The 15,908-nt window shown below is 62.5% G+C and overlaps 2 protein-coding genes across 8 annotated transcripts in view; one reads left to right on the top strand and one right to left on the bottom strand.

Annotated features, from left to right (window-relative positions):
• LENG1 (leukocyte receptor cluster member 1) overlaps positions 1-2,312 on the top strand; it is a 5,572-nt gene extending 3,260 nt beyond the window's left edge. Inside the window, exons 4-5 of the mRNA XM_047100999.1 lie at positions 401-660; positions 1,250-2,312. Coding sequence (XP_046956955.1) covers positions 401-660; positions 1,250-1,520 — 531 coding nt within the window. The 3' untranslated portion in view covers positions 1,521-2,312. The remainder of the gene's footprint in view (positions 1-400; positions 661-1,249) is intronic.
• On the bottom strand, positions 1,497-15,908 carry CNOT3 (CCR4-NOT transcription complex subunit 3). Of its 7 annotated transcripts, none has more exons than XM_047100971.1 (18): positions 15,655-15,906; positions 11,609-11,686; positions 11,428-11,495; positions 11,121-11,195; positions 10,908-10,997; positions 10,661-10,789; positions 10,466-10,561; positions 9,276-9,498; positions 9,048-9,181; positions 8,681-8,737; positions 7,248-7,614; positions 7,044-7,167; positions 6,194-6,392; positions 4,602-4,701; positions 4,314-4,512; positions 3,804-4,020; positions 3,185-3,310; positions 1,497-1,841 (listed from the first exon to the last, which is right to left on the bottom strand). In XM_047100971.1, the coding sequence occupies exons 2-18, from the start codon at positions 11,631-11,633 to the stop codon at positions 1,743-1,745; spliced, it is 2,328 nt and encodes a 775-aa protein (XP_046956927.1). In that variant the 5' UTR covers positions 11,634-11,686; positions 15,655-15,906; the 3' UTR covers positions 1,497-1,742. The 7 variants fall into 7 exon arrangements, with proteins under 7 accessions (XP_046956927.1, XP_046956928.1, XP_046956929.1 ...); XM_047100972.1 differs by having other exon boundaries at positions 3,888-4,020; XM_047100973.1 differs by having other exon boundaries at positions 3,888-4,020; positions 9,276-9,495; positions 15,655-15,905.

Below are 15,908 nucleotides of genomic sequence, written 5' to 3'. Positions count from 1 at the left end.
GGAGCTTTGTCGGCCTAAAGCGGATCCTGTCGGTCACCTACTCGGGGATTCCCACCCAACTCTGAACTTGCCTCCCTCCTTTGCGCCTTGCTTGCTGCTTTGTCTTCAAATTGTATCCTCAAAGATGCCTGCCTTTGAACCCTACAGGAGCACCACCTGTCCTTCCCTTCTGTGCTTTTTGTTACCGAACCTGCACTTGTGCCCAGGGCTGGAGGCTCACCTGTGCTGGTCTTTTGTGTCCCTAGAACATAGCAGAGCTGGCTCGTGACCTCTCTCCAGCACCTGTTGGCTGAACTGGTTCTGCCTCGCCCGGGAGCCGTGGGCGTCCTGGTATCCCCTGTAGGCCTCCCTGCGGGAGCCATTCTTGACATCCGCACCTCCCTATTTTCTGTCCTCTCAGGAGAGGCAGGAGAAAGCTCTGGGGATCCTCACATACCTGGGCCAGAGTGCTGCGGAAGCCCAGACTCAACCGCCTTGGTACCAGCTCCCCCCAGGGCGGGGGGCGCCCCCACCTGGCCCAGGTCCAGATGAAAAGATCAAGCAGCGCCTGGACCCTCTGCGGGAGATGCAGAAGCACTTGAAGAAGAAGAGGCGGCACAGTGGTGATGGTGGTCACAGCAGAAAGGGAAAGGAGGGGCCGGACAAGCAGCGGCCGGAAGCGTAAGGAAGCTGGGCGCGCGGCGTCGGGGGCTGGCTGGGCAGAGGGGTGGCCTGGGCACCGTGTCTGGGGGTCTGCAGAGCAGTGAACTTTCAGTCTTGAGTGTGCAGTGGCTTCCAGACACTGCTGTGGTAAATCGAGGGATGTTGCCTCGTTTTCAAGATTTTGCTCCTTCTATGCTAAATAGTAACAGATAAAACCCACAGGCACACAAAGCTCTCGGGGGTCCTTGAGACCAGTTTGAGAACTACGGGGTCACTAAGAGCAGGTTTGTGTCCCTGGAGGACAAAGCCCTGAGCAGAACTGGCATACAGTCTCCTGTCTTCTACAGAAGGGGAAACTGAGGCCCCAGCTGTGCTCATCGTCACAGCTGATTGCTGCTGGGTGCCCCTCCAGATCGAGAGCGCTGTTCTTAAAGATGGGGGTGGTAGGAGCCCACACAGGGGGAGGCTGAGGTCTTAACGCACTGCATGAAGCCAGCTTCCGGCCCGCAGGCACGGGGTCCAGGTGGCAGCTCCTTGGGGGGGGTGGGGGGGGGGAAGGGGCACTCTGGGGCCTATGAGCTTTTTAACCAGACTCCTGTGCCCCCAGACGCCCATCCCTGGACCAGCTTCGAGCTGAACGTCTCCGGCGGGAAGCAACAGAGCGTGCTCGGGCAGAGGCCCTGCTGGCCCGAGTGAGGGGCACGGCCCCCCCGGAGGAACAGCCTGTGGAGATGGACGAACGGCGGGGGCGGTACAACTCCCAGTTCAACCCCCAGTGGGCCCGGCGCCCTGCCAACAAGACCCCAGCGCTTACGGACTCCTGGGGGGATAGGAGAGGCCGCAGCTCCCAGCCGTCATATAAAACTATTTATTCATAAATATTTTCCAAAATGAAAATAGGTTTACCAAAAAATGTCCCTCACTGGGGAGGGGAGGAGGGGGCAGCCCTCGCCCCCGGGCCCCCAGGGTGGGGCTGCTTCCTGGGGATGAGGGCTGCCCCACGGCCTGGGGCCTCCCCCAGTCTCCCAGGGCAAGGCCCTCACCTGGGCAGGGGGATCAGCATGCGGGGGGGAGGGGAGGGTGGAGGGGGGGGGCCGGTGTCACTGGAGGTCCCGGTCCTCCAGGTAGCGGTACTCAAAGGTGAAGCCTTCCTTCTTCCGCTGGCCCCACTTCTCGTAGTCAAAGTAGATGTAGGTGCCCTGGCCAGGGGAGAAGGTGGTCAGTGAGTGGACGCAGAGGTGGCTGGGGACCTGGGCTGGACCGACAGACCTAGGGGACAGATCTCAGGGCCAAGGAGGGGCCAGGCACGGGGCCCAGGGCCCTGCATGCACCAGCTGACTCCCTCCACCCTCACCAACCTCTTCTTGGGCAGGAAAGGTCATCCTGCCCACTTTAGAAGAAACGGAGGCACAGAGAGGACGTGCGCTAGAGGCTCGGCCTCATTTACAAAGTGAACTAGGACTTCTCACGACGGCTGCAGCTTGAGCACTGAGCTGGTGCTTGGTGCTCGAAGTCGGGCCTAGCCTCTAGTCTTCGCAAAACCCTGTGACCGTTCCCCCGTCCTAGAGAATGGAACAGGCTGAGTCCATATCCAGGCACGCCGTCGGGACAGACGTTTTATTGGTGACAGTGCTGGGGTGGGTATTGCTGAAGGATCGATGCCTTGAAAGGTACTTGGAAGGTTACTTGGGACCAAACCAGGATGGGACAGTAAGTCTGGTCAGTGTCAGAGACGCAGTTGGGGGTGGGGGGGGGGAAGCGGGGGACTGGTTCTGAATGAAGGTCTGAACTGCTCAAAGAACCTGAAAGAACCGGGGGGGGGGGGAGGGAGGGGAACCGAGTTCTGAGGACAAGGACCCTGTCAATACTTGGCATCAGGCAAAGATTTGGAAGAAAGCACTGGAACATGGCCTTTAAGTTATTTGAAACAAAGTACACCAGTGATACTTACTAGGGAGCAGGCACCATTAGGTACTTACAGGTCATTAACTCATTTAATCCTTGTAACAACTGTGTAACGAGGGTGTGTTAACCCCATTTTTACACGTAAGGAAATGGAGACTGGTTCAAATGACTTGCCCAAGGTCACCTAGCTAGAGCCATGTAGTCTGGCCCCAGTGGTGTGCAAGTGGGGGTTTCCAGTTATCAGAACATAGGAAAGTCGTTAAATAAAACGGTTTCCCCATCCGTGTTTGCTAGTGAGTCCCCCGCTCTGCCCGGTGTGGGGGGACAGGAGGGGAAGGAGACCGACCGCCGAGCGCCCTGTGTGAAGCGACCTGTGCTCAGAGGTGGGAGAAGCCACACGTGCCACCGTGCCTGAGCAGGTGCCCGGCAGAGGCATGGACCTTGGGGCTGGGAAAGGCTCCCCTCCGGGCAGACGGTTAGGCTGGGCCCCGAGGGGTGACGAGCCAGTGGCGGGCAGGATGAAGAGGACAGTGGTCCAGGTGGAGGTGAGGGCCCCCGGGACAGAGCTGGCTGCAGGTGAGGGTGTGGGAGGGGGGCCGGCCCGCAGGCAGGGCGGGGCACAGGGAGGGGCCCTCACCTGCTCAAACTCATCAGTGATGGTCTTGGGCTCCTCGTGCCTCTGGAACCACATCATGTACTTGGTGTGGAATCGCCAGGACTGCTTCTTCAGGGCCTTGGCTGCCAGGTACTGTGCCTTCGTGCCCTGGGGGAGGAAGGGTGCGGCCGGGGATCAGGGGGCCCCCAAGCCGGTGGGGGCGAGGGGCACAGAGCATCGGGGCTGACCCCGGGCCCCGCCGAAGACCGAAGTTGGGCTGGATGGGGCGGACGGGGATGGGCTGGGGCACGGAACATACCAATGCTGGTCAGGAGGAGGAAATGGCTTTCAGAGAGGCTTTGAGAAGGAAGAGAAACTAATGCGTGAGGAGCTGAGAGGAGGCGGTCTGGAAAGGTCCCCCAGGAGGGATGCAGGGGGGGTTATGGCAACTCCCTGGGGTCATGCAAAGTGGCCTCCAGGGAGCAGTGTGAGGCCGGGAGACTGAACTGGGGGCCCCCCTGCAGTGGCCCAACCTAGCCCCCCACCCCAAGGCGGACATATCTGTGCTGCAGTGGGAGCGGGGACAGGTTTGCCTCGGGGAGGGACAGGACTGAGGGATGGGGAGGGGGTGCGGTCCCAGGGGCCGCAGAGGGGCACCCACCTCACCCCTCCAGCCCGAGGGGGGGACGGCGGCGGTGGCGGCGAAGCCGGGGGGCCCGAGGCTGCCCCGGGGGCCCTGCTGTACCTCCAGATAGTAGAAGATGAAGAAGAGGGTCTCGGTGGACAGGCGCTGGTAGAACTCCACGGTGTCCGAATGTGGGGGTGGCATCTGGTGGTGGTAGGGGGGCGTCGGGCAGGGGTTCCGAGGGAGGTACTGCCTGTGGAGGAGCAGGAGGACTAGTTGCAGTGCCCAGCAGTCCCTGCCATCTCAGGGGTGGTGGGTGCAAACCCAGACCCCCCCCCCCCCACCTCAGGTGAATGGGAGCTTCTTGGGCACCTGGTCACCCCAACAGTGAACTCAGCCCCGCCCCCCACAGTGGACAGCCCCAAGTTGGGTGCCCAGTAGTGAGGAGGACCACCAGCAAGCTTTACTCGACCTCTCAGGACCGGGGAACCTGATCCCCACCATGGCCGCCGCCCTCACACTCGGTGCTGGGTGCCAGCCCCTCACCGGATGCGCTCGGAGTCTGAGGGGTGGGGCATGTGATGCCAGGCGGCCTCCTCCATGGCCTGCTGGTACAGCTGCTCCTTGGTGAGGGGTACGGGCCCCAGTGGACACACCCCCAGTGACAGTGGGATGTTCACTTCCGACAGCTGGAGGGGTGGTTGGGCTGAGGCTGGAGGCGCAGACGTGCTGCTCAAGATGATGTCTGTGGGGAAGGGAGGGGAGGGCAGGGTGAAGCCGGTGTGGGGCCTGCCCTTCCTCACCACACCACCCCTACCTCGCCCAGACCCTCACCTCGCTCGGTTAAGTGCAGCGTTGGCACGGGGTCCTCGATGCCGGAGCTGATGGCTGCCCGCTCTGCCATGGACTTAAGAGAGCTCAGAGGCTCGGGAGCCTGGGGAGAGGGGAGAGCTGGTACTCCCCTTGCCAACTCTGCAGGAGGCTCGCTCGCCGAGCAAAGGCCCCCCGCCGCCCCTAGCCCTGAGGTGGGGATCCACCAACAGAAGTGCCCAGTGAGTGTGGCCTCTGCTGTGCACAGGGACGCCCGGCAGCACGCCCTTCTCCAAGTGTGCCCACTCCCAAGTGGCGCTGCTGAGGGGCGGGGTCTGCACCCACCCACCCTGCCTCTGGCCAGCGTAGGACCAGGGTCAGTCTCCTGCCGCCTCTGGAAACTCCACTCCTCACTCGCTAACAGCCTGGCCCAATGCCACACTGGGGCAGGTTCCGACCCGCAGCCCGCCTGCTCCTCCCCACTGCCCGGTCACCAGGCCTGGGGTGCGGGCCCTGAATGTCCCTGTCCTCTCCCACCCCCTCCCTCCATCCTGCTCTCAGCAGCCCCAGAGGGACCTTCCCAGCCACATCCTTTTTTGTCCTTTCTCTCGTCAGAACCCAGTGTATTTTTTCAACACCCTAAAAGCTACTGATCCCTTTTCTCCAAAAAGATGCTCACTCCGTGAATTTCCCAGCCAGAGTACGTCTGAAGCGTGAGTGCTTGCTCTGGGCCACAAGCCATTCCAAGAGCTTCAGTAGGAGGCCGAGCCTTTCAGAGCCCCCTCGTATTTGGGGGTTTCTCCAGATGAAGGTGCACAAGGCAGTGTGGGACTTGGACTCTTTGTGGAACTGAGATTAATTAAATGCACCAGCCCAGGAAGTCACTTCTGTACCTTGCTCCCATTTCAGACCTAGGGGCTCAGGACACCACTGCCCTCCCCATGGACACCCCGCCACCACAGCCTTGCAGCCAGCCTCCTTTCCCCACTACTGCGGAGCCTTTGTGCTGATGTCAGCCCCTCCTAGAACTCTGGCACAGGAGAACCCCTCCTTCCTCCATTAACCTTTCCCATTCTGGGTCCCTGGAGATCTGTCCCCCTTAGAGATGTGCCCCCCGAGGCCTTGCTGGGGTATCTTACCCAGGTCAAGTCAGAGGTACCTATGTGGGGCCACATCACCCTCTGCCCCCCCACCCCCTTACAGTCACATGAGGCTTCCGGCACAGAAGGTGGGACCTGGGTGCATTCACCCAGCATGAAGCATGACCCAGAGCGGATGTCAGTAAAGGAGGGTAGTGAGCTAGATGGTGGGGTGTGTGAAGGAGTGAGGACTGGGGACAGAGATGGTGGGGGGGAACCCAGAGAGCACAAGCGCAAGTACAACCAGTAGCAGAAGAGAGAGTTGGGAGGCCCTGAGGGCAGGACGGTGGAAGAGCCCCGAGAATAGGGGAAGGTGCCGGGGGCAGGGAAAGACCCGGAGAAAAAGCAAGCAGGCAAAGGGGAAAGAAAGCCAGAGCTACACAGAGTGAGGGACAGGGCAGGGAGACCTGCAGGAAGGGGACAGTTAACACCTACAGGGAAGATAACGGCGTCAGGACACAGAAGCTTGGGGCCCACCTTGATCTCCGGGGCGGTGCTGAACTGTGGGGGTCCGTTGAGCAGGGCGCCAGCTGCCTTGGCCTCGCTGAAGGTGGGTGTCGGAGAACTGGGGGGGTTCACAGGAAGCGGCACCAGGAGGCTGGGACCCCCTGTGTTGTTCCCTGAGCCTGGGGCCACACCCCCAGCCCCTGTTGGGGCTGCCGCACTGGGTTCCTTCCTGGGAAGGGGAGAAGGGGAGAGGACTCAGGGGATAGGAGTGACTGATGATCAGGGGAGGGAGTCAAAAAAAAAAAAAAAAAAAAGGAGGGAGAAAGCCCAGAAGGTGGGGACCCATACGGGGGTCAGTTCCCCTCTAAGAGCCACAGAGCTGGGGAGCCTGGATTCTTGGGGGCCCTAACACAGGCCGTGTGGCTGAGGGTTCACCAGCAAACACACAGTCTTGTGCAGTGGTCCATGGAAGAGGGGGGTGTGGGCAGGAAGCGTTCCACCCACGGAACAGAATGCCCCCCACTTGGGGCTGCCCGTCTAGAGCCTGGCAGTCAAGCAGACCCAGGGAGCAGGTCTTGCCTGCGTCCCTCGAAGATCAGAATCTTTCTGGGGCAATCTTCTGAGACAGGGACCCACGGCAAAGGTTTGGCCTGAGAACTGGAGCCACAGCCCCCTCAGGGGAGTCGGGAAGGCCCGGCGCGGGTCACAGAGAAGGGATTGTGTGGGGACTCCAGGAACAATCCTAAATACCCAAGGCGTGCCTGGAACGCTGCATAGGGCACAGCCCGGGGACTGATGTTGGAGGGACGTGGGGACCAGCACCCAAGTAGGTGGAAGAGGTCCTGGCAGGCCAGGGCAAGGATAGAAGCTAGACACTCACGTGGTACTGGGAGGGGGGTTGTGGGGGCCAGACGGGGGGCCCAGGGCCTGGCTGCTGGCACTGTTGCCCCCACTGCTGCCGAGAGCCACCTCGGCCGGGCTGTCTGCCACCACCGAGCTGTAACCTGAGGGAAGGAAGGAAGGAAGGGGGAGTGACAACGGGCCGCCCCAGGGCCACCCCACCCCCCACAGCCCCCCTGCTTACTGGTGGCACCGTTCTGCTTGCCGGTGCCTGCCCCTCCGCTGCTGTTGCTGCTGCCTCCGCCGCCCCCTCCCCCACCGGGCTGGACGCTGGGGGGCCGGGGCTGAGTGGTGCTGGACCCACTGGGGGCCGGTGGGGCCACAGCCTGGGCATAGGGGGCGGGGGTGCCTGAATTGTGGCTGGGAGCTGGGCTGGCCTTGGGACCCAGGGCACTTGAGGGCGCTGCTGGCGTGGAGGCCCCGTTGTTGCCAGGGGCGGTGCTCAGGGCGGAGGCGGCGGGCGGGGGGCCAGACGGGTAGCTGGGCGGCACAGCTGGGGATTGAGGGTGCTGGCTGCTGTGGACGGGCTTGGAGCCATTTTTGGCTGGAGACTGTGGGTGGGGGAGAAGAGGATCAGGACCCAGTGGGCCGCCAGGTCGGCCAGGCCTCCCGCACACAGCCCTCCCCCAAGCTGGGCTCCACGGTCCTCGCTGGGCCTGCTGCCCCCAGCTGTCCCCTCCTGTGACCTGACGCTCCAGGCTGCGATCACCACCTTCATGCCGAGAACACTGGCATTCTAGCCCACACCAGCGTCCCACACCCCGCGTGGACGCCTCTGCACAACATCCCACAGGGCTGCCACGGCCTGCGCATCAGGGAGACGAACCCGCTGACAGACTAAGTCTGATGACAGGGGAGAAACTACAGCTGGACCCGACTACAAGTCCAAGAGAAGGAGGAAAAACAGCCCAGAACTGGCCAGTTATTCTGAATGTCACCCAAAGGGTCAGAAAAGCAACTTGAGGGGCCACCGCTGACCCCCACCCCAGAAAGTAGAGGAACGAAGTGCCCAGGGCACACCCCGCAGCCAAGCTATTTGCCAGGCAAGTGCCACTGGCCAACCAGCACTCCTGTCCTCAGGTGGGGACCGCCCTGGCACCTCGCATGCCACACATCAAGGGGTCTTGAGACCGACTCCCTCCTGGTCCCCCGAGTCCTACACAAGCCTCATCAGTGACAAGCCACCAGGCTCCTGCCTGACCGCCTCCTGATGAGAGCAGTGCTTCCTACAGTGTGTGCTCTGGCCCCGTGCTGGCGGGGTGGGGGGTGGGGGGTGGGGGGTGGGGAGGGGCTCACTCGGGGAGGACAGAAATCCCGTCAATAGCACAGCCAAGGCTTGTGACGAGGCCCACGGAAACCTGTTCGATTTCAGACCTATCGCCTCTCCAGCCTGTTGGCTCTACGAGGTGGGGGTCCCTCAGCCTGACCCAGCTGGACCACCTCTAGCCACCTGCAAGCTTTTGGTGTTGACTCACCCGTGTCACCTGCCCCTTCCCACACCAGACAAACCTACATCCTCCTCTAACGCACAGGGCGGGTGCCACATGCCATCCCCTCAGTCCACATTCACAGTGGCCCTCCTCAGGGCTCGAGAACCAATGACAGAGTCACACCCACCTGGCTGACTTCACTGTCCGTGGAGCGCCCCCTCTTCTTGTCATCCTCAGAGTTTTCCTGAAGGAGGGGAGGCGCCTTTGGAGACCCGTGTCCCCTCTAGGCCCCAACCAACCCTCCCAGGACCGTTCCAGCACCTGTGCCCTTAACCTCACTGGGGAGCCCAGGGTCCTGGTCTCCTGGGAGCCTCTTCCAGACCCAGCAGCCCCTCTCCTTAGGGAATCCAGCCCTGGATCTCCCTGCCTAAGCTGCCCTGCTGCCAGGCCTCCACCGCTGGCCAGGGACCCCACGACACTCTATGGCCCTACGGCCTGGATCCAGGACATGGGGACCCCACCCCCTCCCGCACGCCGTGTGCCCGCGTCCTCACTGTGGTGCAGTTGGCCGGGCTGGGTGGGATGGGAGAGCTGGAGGTGGTGGAGGTGGGTGTGCTGCTGGACTGGTTGAAGATCTCATCCTCCATGTGACTGTGGCTGGGGGGGGAGGTGGCGACCAGCGCCTGTGCTGTGGGGGCAGGGAGGGGCGTGCTTAACAAGCTGGGACGCCCCCCCACCCGGCCCTCACTGCCCTGTGCCCACGGGCCGGCCCCGGGCCTCACGAATGTCCTCGAGGTCCAGGTCGTCATAGAGAAACTCGTTCTCCTCGAAGTCGGGGTCCTGGGACGAGTCAACATAGTACTCGACGTCGTCCTTGATCTTGCGGATGGCATCCACAAGGATGGAGTCATTGTCCAGCATGCGCAGGATGGTCTCCAGCATGCGCACGTGGTAGCGATGTTTCTCGATGTGCCGCTTCAGGCCCTCGATCCGGTCCTGCTTCTGCTGGCGAGCCCAGGGCCAGGCTCAGGGGCTGCACGGCTCCTGCCCAGGCCCCTCCTGCCCCCACAGAACCTGTCCTCAGTCCCCGACCCCCGGAGAGACCCAGAGGCTCTGCTCCAGCCCCTCCTGACACAGGCAGTGTGAAGTCCACCCACCCTCTGACGTATGAGAGGCGCAGGGACCCCCAGCTCCCACCCAAACATCCCTGGAAACCTCTAGAAGACCAGGCAGGCCTGTGCTTCCCTACAATGCGGCCCTGACAGCCCAGATCTCTCAAATGCAGCATACCCCACACCCCCCCATCTCGCTCTAAGGATAATAACAATGCCCAATTAGGGGGGACTTGCCGAATGCGACCGTGATCACCTTTGTAACGGTCTGTCATCACACCTGCCCACCCTATGCATACACCCAAGGGAATCCAGAGTTGGCAGCTCAGTTCTTCCTCAGGCTTCTGGTCTCTATCCCCCAGCACCTCCACAAAGACCTACTGTGTCACCCCTCTAAGCTCCAGCTTCCTAAACAGCTCAGTCTCAGACACCCAAATCTGGTGCACCTCCCACTGCCCCCCACCCCCGGACCCAGCTCTCCGTTCCCTGTACTTCGTGTGCCAACAAGTGCACATGGTTTGCATCCCCCTGAACCCACACCCCACAATCTGGAGTCTGTGAATATGGGCCCCTAGATCTGGCTTTGTCCTCGACTGCTCTCCTCGGGCCAAAGGAGCGGCTCCCGCGTCCCACCTTGCCTCCGCCTACCATCTCGGCCCTCGGCACCCTGCATGTCCATCCACTCTCTTGCCTGGTCTGCGACCCCAGAACCCAGCGCGTGCTCCCTCAAACCACTCCTCCTTTTCATGGCACCACTGTTTGCGGAGGCGGGACCCCTGAGGCTGCCTCCCCTCCACATGCCACTCTCCCCAATTCGCCAGCCCCTCTCTGCCCTCTGGACGCAGGGTCCCCCCACTCACATCCTTGTCACCCTTCTTTTTGCGTGTCTGCACCGACAGGGACTCCACTTCACTCTCAAACTGGTCCACCTGCATGTTTAGGGTGTCGATGGTATTCTGCATGGGGGGAGGGAGTGGAAAGGCAGGTGGTCAGCCAGAGACCCCACAGTTGCCCGGCGACCAGGGCCCTGCAGCCACTTCTCCACCCGGACTCACCGTGAGCCACTGGCCAACCTCCTCTTTCTCCTTCTGGGCGGGGTCCACCTTCTGTGCCAGGCCCAGGCCCTCCTTGCTGTAGGCTTTGGTCTTGGTCTCTCGCTCCACAACTTTGAACCGTTCCATTTGCTGTGGAGAGCATGGTTGGCAGGGGTTCCAAGAAACCCTCCTCTTCCCAGGACCCCTAGGGACCCAGGAATCCAGCCACCTCCCCCCCCACCTCAGGTACCCAGCTTTGGGCTCCTACCGTCTCGATGAGCTTGCGGTTGTCTATGAGCTGCCTCTTGTCCTTGATCTCGTTGGACGCTACCCATGTCTTGATCTGGTCCCTCAGCCGCTGCAGGTGGGAAAAATCGCGATGGTCACACTGCCCCAGGACGTGGTTACTGAGGCTGCCAGCCCCTCCTCCCTGTTCCCTCTGCCCTTAGGACACAGAAATCCAGGTCCCCAGTCCCCTCACTTGAAGCTTCTTAATCTCCTTCTTTAGGTCAGCCTCATACTTCTCTTTCTGGTTCGCGTTGGCTGCATTGTGGAGCTGAGGGATGAAGAGAACACAGGTGTCAGTGTGGGACTTGCTGCCCTCATGCCCACTCCAGCGGCAAAGCTCCGGTCTCTGAGGGCTGGGGACTCTGGGGACACCCCCTAAGCCATCTCAGAGCTGCTTCTTAGGTCCTCAGCACCTGGACCCACAATCCCTCTCCCTGGCCCATGCCTAGAGATCCAGAACCTTTTCCCGTGCTCTCCTCCCTGGAGACCCAGATTTGTACCTTCTGCCAAATGTCTTCGAACTGCTCCACGCCCTCGGACACCTTCTTGAGGCAGCGATCAATCTCACCTGGCAGGGGAGGAAGGAAGGCTGTTAGCATCCTGCCCGGGCAGCAGGCATCCAAGGAGCTGTGAGGACAGCGAGCACGTGGCCACGCAGGCAGTGGGCAGTCAACCCGGTACCTTGGAGTTTGCGCTTGTCCGCCATCTTCCCTGCCCTACAGACGCACTCTCTTCATACTCTCCTGGAGACGGACGCTGCTGAGAGATAAGGAAGGAACACAGGTATTCTCTGGCTGGTCCATCAGAGAGACACGAACGACACTGGGAACAGCAGGGCGTGGGGGATGGTAAAGGGAAGACGCGTTTACAGTGTTAACGACTGAGACCAGGCCAAGTTCCACCACTTATGCAGCCTCAACAGCCCAGCATGGGGGGCTGAATGAACGTTCTGGAAGAAACGTTCCACCAGAACACTCTGGAAGTTTGTGGAAACAAGGAAGCAGACATACTTTTTGTGTAACTCTCACCCAGGCAGTGAAAAATTGCTGGAGCACAGAACACCTTCTCCCCAGGTGACACTCCAGAAGATGGTTTAGGGCAGGAAAAAGTCAAGCAGCACATCGCTGAGTGCTGGGGATGAAGGCACGGGGCCTGGAGGCCACCCTCCCACAGCGGGGCAGGGCACACGGGTGACTAGAGTCCTGACACCAGAGAAGCTACCCCTCAGACAGGTCAGAGGAGAGTCTGCAGGAAGAAGAGCCTGATGCCGTCTGTGCATGAACTGTAAGGGATGGAGGGGAAGCGCCAGGGGTGGGAAATGCCTGCCATTAGGAAGAACTACTTCCCCCCCCCCCGTTAGGAAGAGCTACCCTCCTCGCTCCCCCGCCCCCCCTCACCGTGACAGGGCTGGGACCAAGCAGAAGAGGGCCTCACGGCACCAAGTTTACTCCAGAGCAGGAGACGATGCTCCTGACCCAACGCCAATGCCGAGACTTAGTCGTATGGGAGCAGACCACAAGGCCACAAGAGTGCCCGGAAATGAGTGAGGTCTCACGGAGACGAGGGTGAGGGGCCTCCGCTGTGAGGCAGCGATCTGCGCACGCAAGTACACATTGGATGCGCTGGTAACGCAGACACAGGGAAACACAAACCTCTAGGACGTGTGCCCAGTACCTAGAGATAGGGCTATCTTCACCCTCAAAGTACACGACACGCGGAAGACAGAGCTCAAAGAGGAGTCACCAGGAGCTCTGGCCCAGGGGGAAACCAGAGCTGAGAGCCCGACACCAAGACCAAGGGAGATCCAGGGGGTCTCCTGCACTGCCCGAGATCACCCCCTAGAAACAGGGCCTGACTGAAAAGCAAGGCTCCCTGAGATAGGGGGGCTCCCACTCTACAGGCCCAGGGCAGGGGGCCCCACAGCAGCCTGGACTAAACCCAGGACTGAGCCTCAAACCACGGGGAGGCCATACCAGGAGGGTCCCTGCCCACCGGGAAGGACTTGTCTCAGGAACAGTACTTCCCGGCCAACAGCACTTCCTGCAGTGGATCTGTGCTGCCCGTGCCACTGGACACGGAGAACGTGGCTCGTGCACCGAACAAGTGGAATCTTTCATTTGTATTTCAACTGTTTCAATCACACACAGCTGGTAGCTCCCGGTGGGATGGTGTACCAGAGAGCACGCTCTAGAACCAGAGGCCCTGAGCTGGTACCAGCATGGTCCACAGGGGCCCACTGTGGACAGCGGGGGCTGTGACACCTTAGACCTGAGGGAGCATCAGTCTCCTGGAAGGGCCCACCAAGAGAAGAACAGCACCCCGGGCCCAGGCCCAGGCCCAGCTGCCACACTGAGGTGGGGCCCAGTCCCCACACAGAGAAATGCCAGCTCCAGGGCAAGGCGGCCAGAAAAAGGACGGAGGAGACAGTTGCACAGAGGGGACTCAAAGCCTTTGATCTGGGAGCTCAGGACAGAGCCAGGACTCCCAACACAGAAATGCCTCTTCCCGCCTGGGATCAGGGACAGGGACGTTAACACAGGAGTTTGCACCCCTGCCTCCGGTCCAGAGGGAGGGAATGCCTACCTTCTATCCCTACACGAGGCACTCCACACCGAGGGGTTGGGACACCTGGCTCAATGGGGAGGTGATACCCCTAAAAGGGGAACAGACTGGCAGCAAGAAGTCCTGCAGGAGTCAGAAGCAAGGTGCCAGGGGGACAAGAGCCCCAGCCTGGGGAGGTGAGGTCTCAGACCCTCAAGCGGGGAACAGCTGAGGTCCAGAGAAGACAACACCAGGTCTGGGGGAGGCACCACGGGCCCAGGGTACCTGCACCCCCTAGACAGGGCGGATACAACGGGGGCAGGAGCCCCTCCCTCTAAAGAGAGACCCCACTTCAAGACACCTTCGATCCCCCAGCAAAGGACCAGAGAGAAAGAAAGCCTGGGCCCTGAAGCGGAGGTGCCACCATGGAGAAGTTCCATTCTTAAAGGGCTGGGAGCCCCACTGCTCTTGGGGGGACCCAGCAAGACCCCGCAGCAAAAGGTGGCCGAGACAGGGGGCAGCTCAGGCACCGAAGAGCCTGTATGCTCATGGCGAGGGGTCTCCAACAAGACAGGGGAACCTGGGAACCAGTCTCTGTCCATGACAGCAGATCCCCTCGAGGAGCAGTGTGCCAGACGCCCGGGGGGCCAGCAGCCATGTAAATGAGGGACACAACTGATGAAGGAGAGCCCCCGAGACCTGACCGCGGGAAGAGGATGCAGACACACACAGGCCTGGCAGGGACCACACAGGAGGGGTGGAAGGCCTAGTCCTGGGAGCTCACACCGGGGGAAGGGGGGAGGATCCCTAACCCTGGGGGCTGCCATGTGCCCCCAGACAGAGGCTTCCCACTGAGCCAGGAGCTCGGCCACTGCGAGGTGATGCTGGAGGGCCATCCTCACCGAGCACCTGACACTGTGGAGGAAGGACGTGTTAGGTCCTGGGGTGGAGGTACTTATCTGCCCACTGGGAGGCCCAACACCAAGGATGGGGGTGCCTGGGAACCGCACTGTGGAAAGCTGCCCACAGCGGGGTCTCTCCCCCACCACACGGAATCACGTCTCAGCCGAGAACAGAAACCTTGGTCCCCCACAGCGAGACCCCACTGACAAGTGCACCAACACCTGAGAGGCAGGAACCTCGACCCTGGGGGGTGGGCGGGGGCAGCGCTGAGAAAGTTTCCTGCCCCTGGAGGACAGAACACAACCCCAGCCAGCACAGCCCACGTGTCACAGCACGGGAACCTCACATCTAGGAAGCTATTCCCCCGAGTGTGGGAGCGGGGAGGGCGAGCCCCGGATCCCATCAAGTTCACACACTCGCGGCCAGGGGACCCAACACAAGCACCAAGGGGGGGGCGGGACCCCAGCCTTCTGGAAGGACTTATGTGAACGGGGGACAGAAGACTCAGACGTAGCAGCAGCAGCAAAGGGACACGCTGGGGGCAGTCCCCAAACAGCGGGGGCGTCAATGCTAGGGGAGGGGACAGCCCTGCTCGGAGAAGCTAGCACTGCTTAGAATCAGAGGTGCTTGCACTGCCAGGGGCAGGACACCGTCTGCAACCCGGCGAAGGCAGGAGCTTTGGAAGGTGTCACCAAGCCGCGAGGAGGCTAAGTGGGAGTGACACCACAGGCCGGGGGCTCGGGGCCACAGCACCAGCGGCGGACACGCAGCCCGCCCCGAGCAGGTACCGCTCAGGACAGCCCTGACCCCCGTAGACTTCTCGCCGCAGGGGAAACTTTGGGGGCGCGCAGGGGGCCGGGCCCCGGGAACGGAGCCCCCCGCCCCGCCCGCGGGCCTGGCTCGGGGTGGGGGGGGCCCGACCCCCACGTGAGGGCGGCCGCCTCGCCCAGGAGGGGCTGCGGCCGAGGGGGGCGGGCACCCGCGGCCGGGGCGCGCCCGTCCCCGCGGCGAGGGGCCGAGGCCGACGCGGAGGGGGCGGCCCCGCGCACCCGCACCCCCGCGGAGGAGCCCGGCGCCGCCGCGGGGCGCGGAGGGGGCGCGAGCACCGGCGGGCACCGGGGCCGCCCCGGTCGGGAGCCCGCGCCGGGGCCGGGGGCCCGTGGGGGGTCGGCCATGTCGCGACAGGCGGCGGTGGCGCCGGGGCGGGAGGCGGCGGGGAGGGCGGTGGTGGCGCCGGGGGAGGAGGGGAAGGGGTCCGGCCCAGTCGAGCCTGACGCTCTCACCACAGGAGCTGGCGCCGCCGCTGAGGAGCGTATCGCGACAGGCGGGGGAGGCGAGCGCCCGCCGCCTTTTTCTCGCGCCCCGGGCCCGGGCGCTATCGCGATAGCGGCGCGAAGCGGAAGTGGGGTGGGGGGAAGTGGGCCCGGGGTTGTTCTGACGACGGGGTCGGGGCTCAAGGGAGGCCGCGGCGTCTGCCGATGGCTCCGCGGAAGCTGACCGGGCCGGTCCAAGATGGCGGCGGCGGAGGAGGCCTCCC

This window comes from Lynx rufus, unplaced genomic scaffold (genome assembly GCF_022079265.1).
Source record: "Lynx rufus isolate CCGP_SWC_20201006 ecotype Redwood Valley unplaced genomic scaffold, mLynRuf1.p SCAF_54, whole genome shotgun sequence".
Classification (NCBI taxonomy): Eukaryota; Metazoa; Chordata; class Mammalia; order Carnivora; family Felidae; genus Lynx; species Lynx rufus.
This window is presented reverse-complemented; position numbering and strand designations above follow the sequence as displayed.

Bases quoted from the DNA above. Each gene is read 5' to 3' on its own strand.
- CNOT3 (XM_047100967.1), bottom strand. From the start codon at position 11,633: ATGGCGGACAAGCGCAAACTCCAAG. The intron at 11,496-11,608 runs GTACCGGGTTGA...CTCCCCTGCCAG, and splicing joins GGACAAGCGCAAACTCCAAG to GTGAGATTGATCGCTGCCTC. The intron at 9,499-10,465 runs GTGAGTGGGGGG...TGGGCTCGCCAG, and splicing joins AAAAGAAGGGTGACAAGGAT to CAGAAGCAGGACCGGATCGA.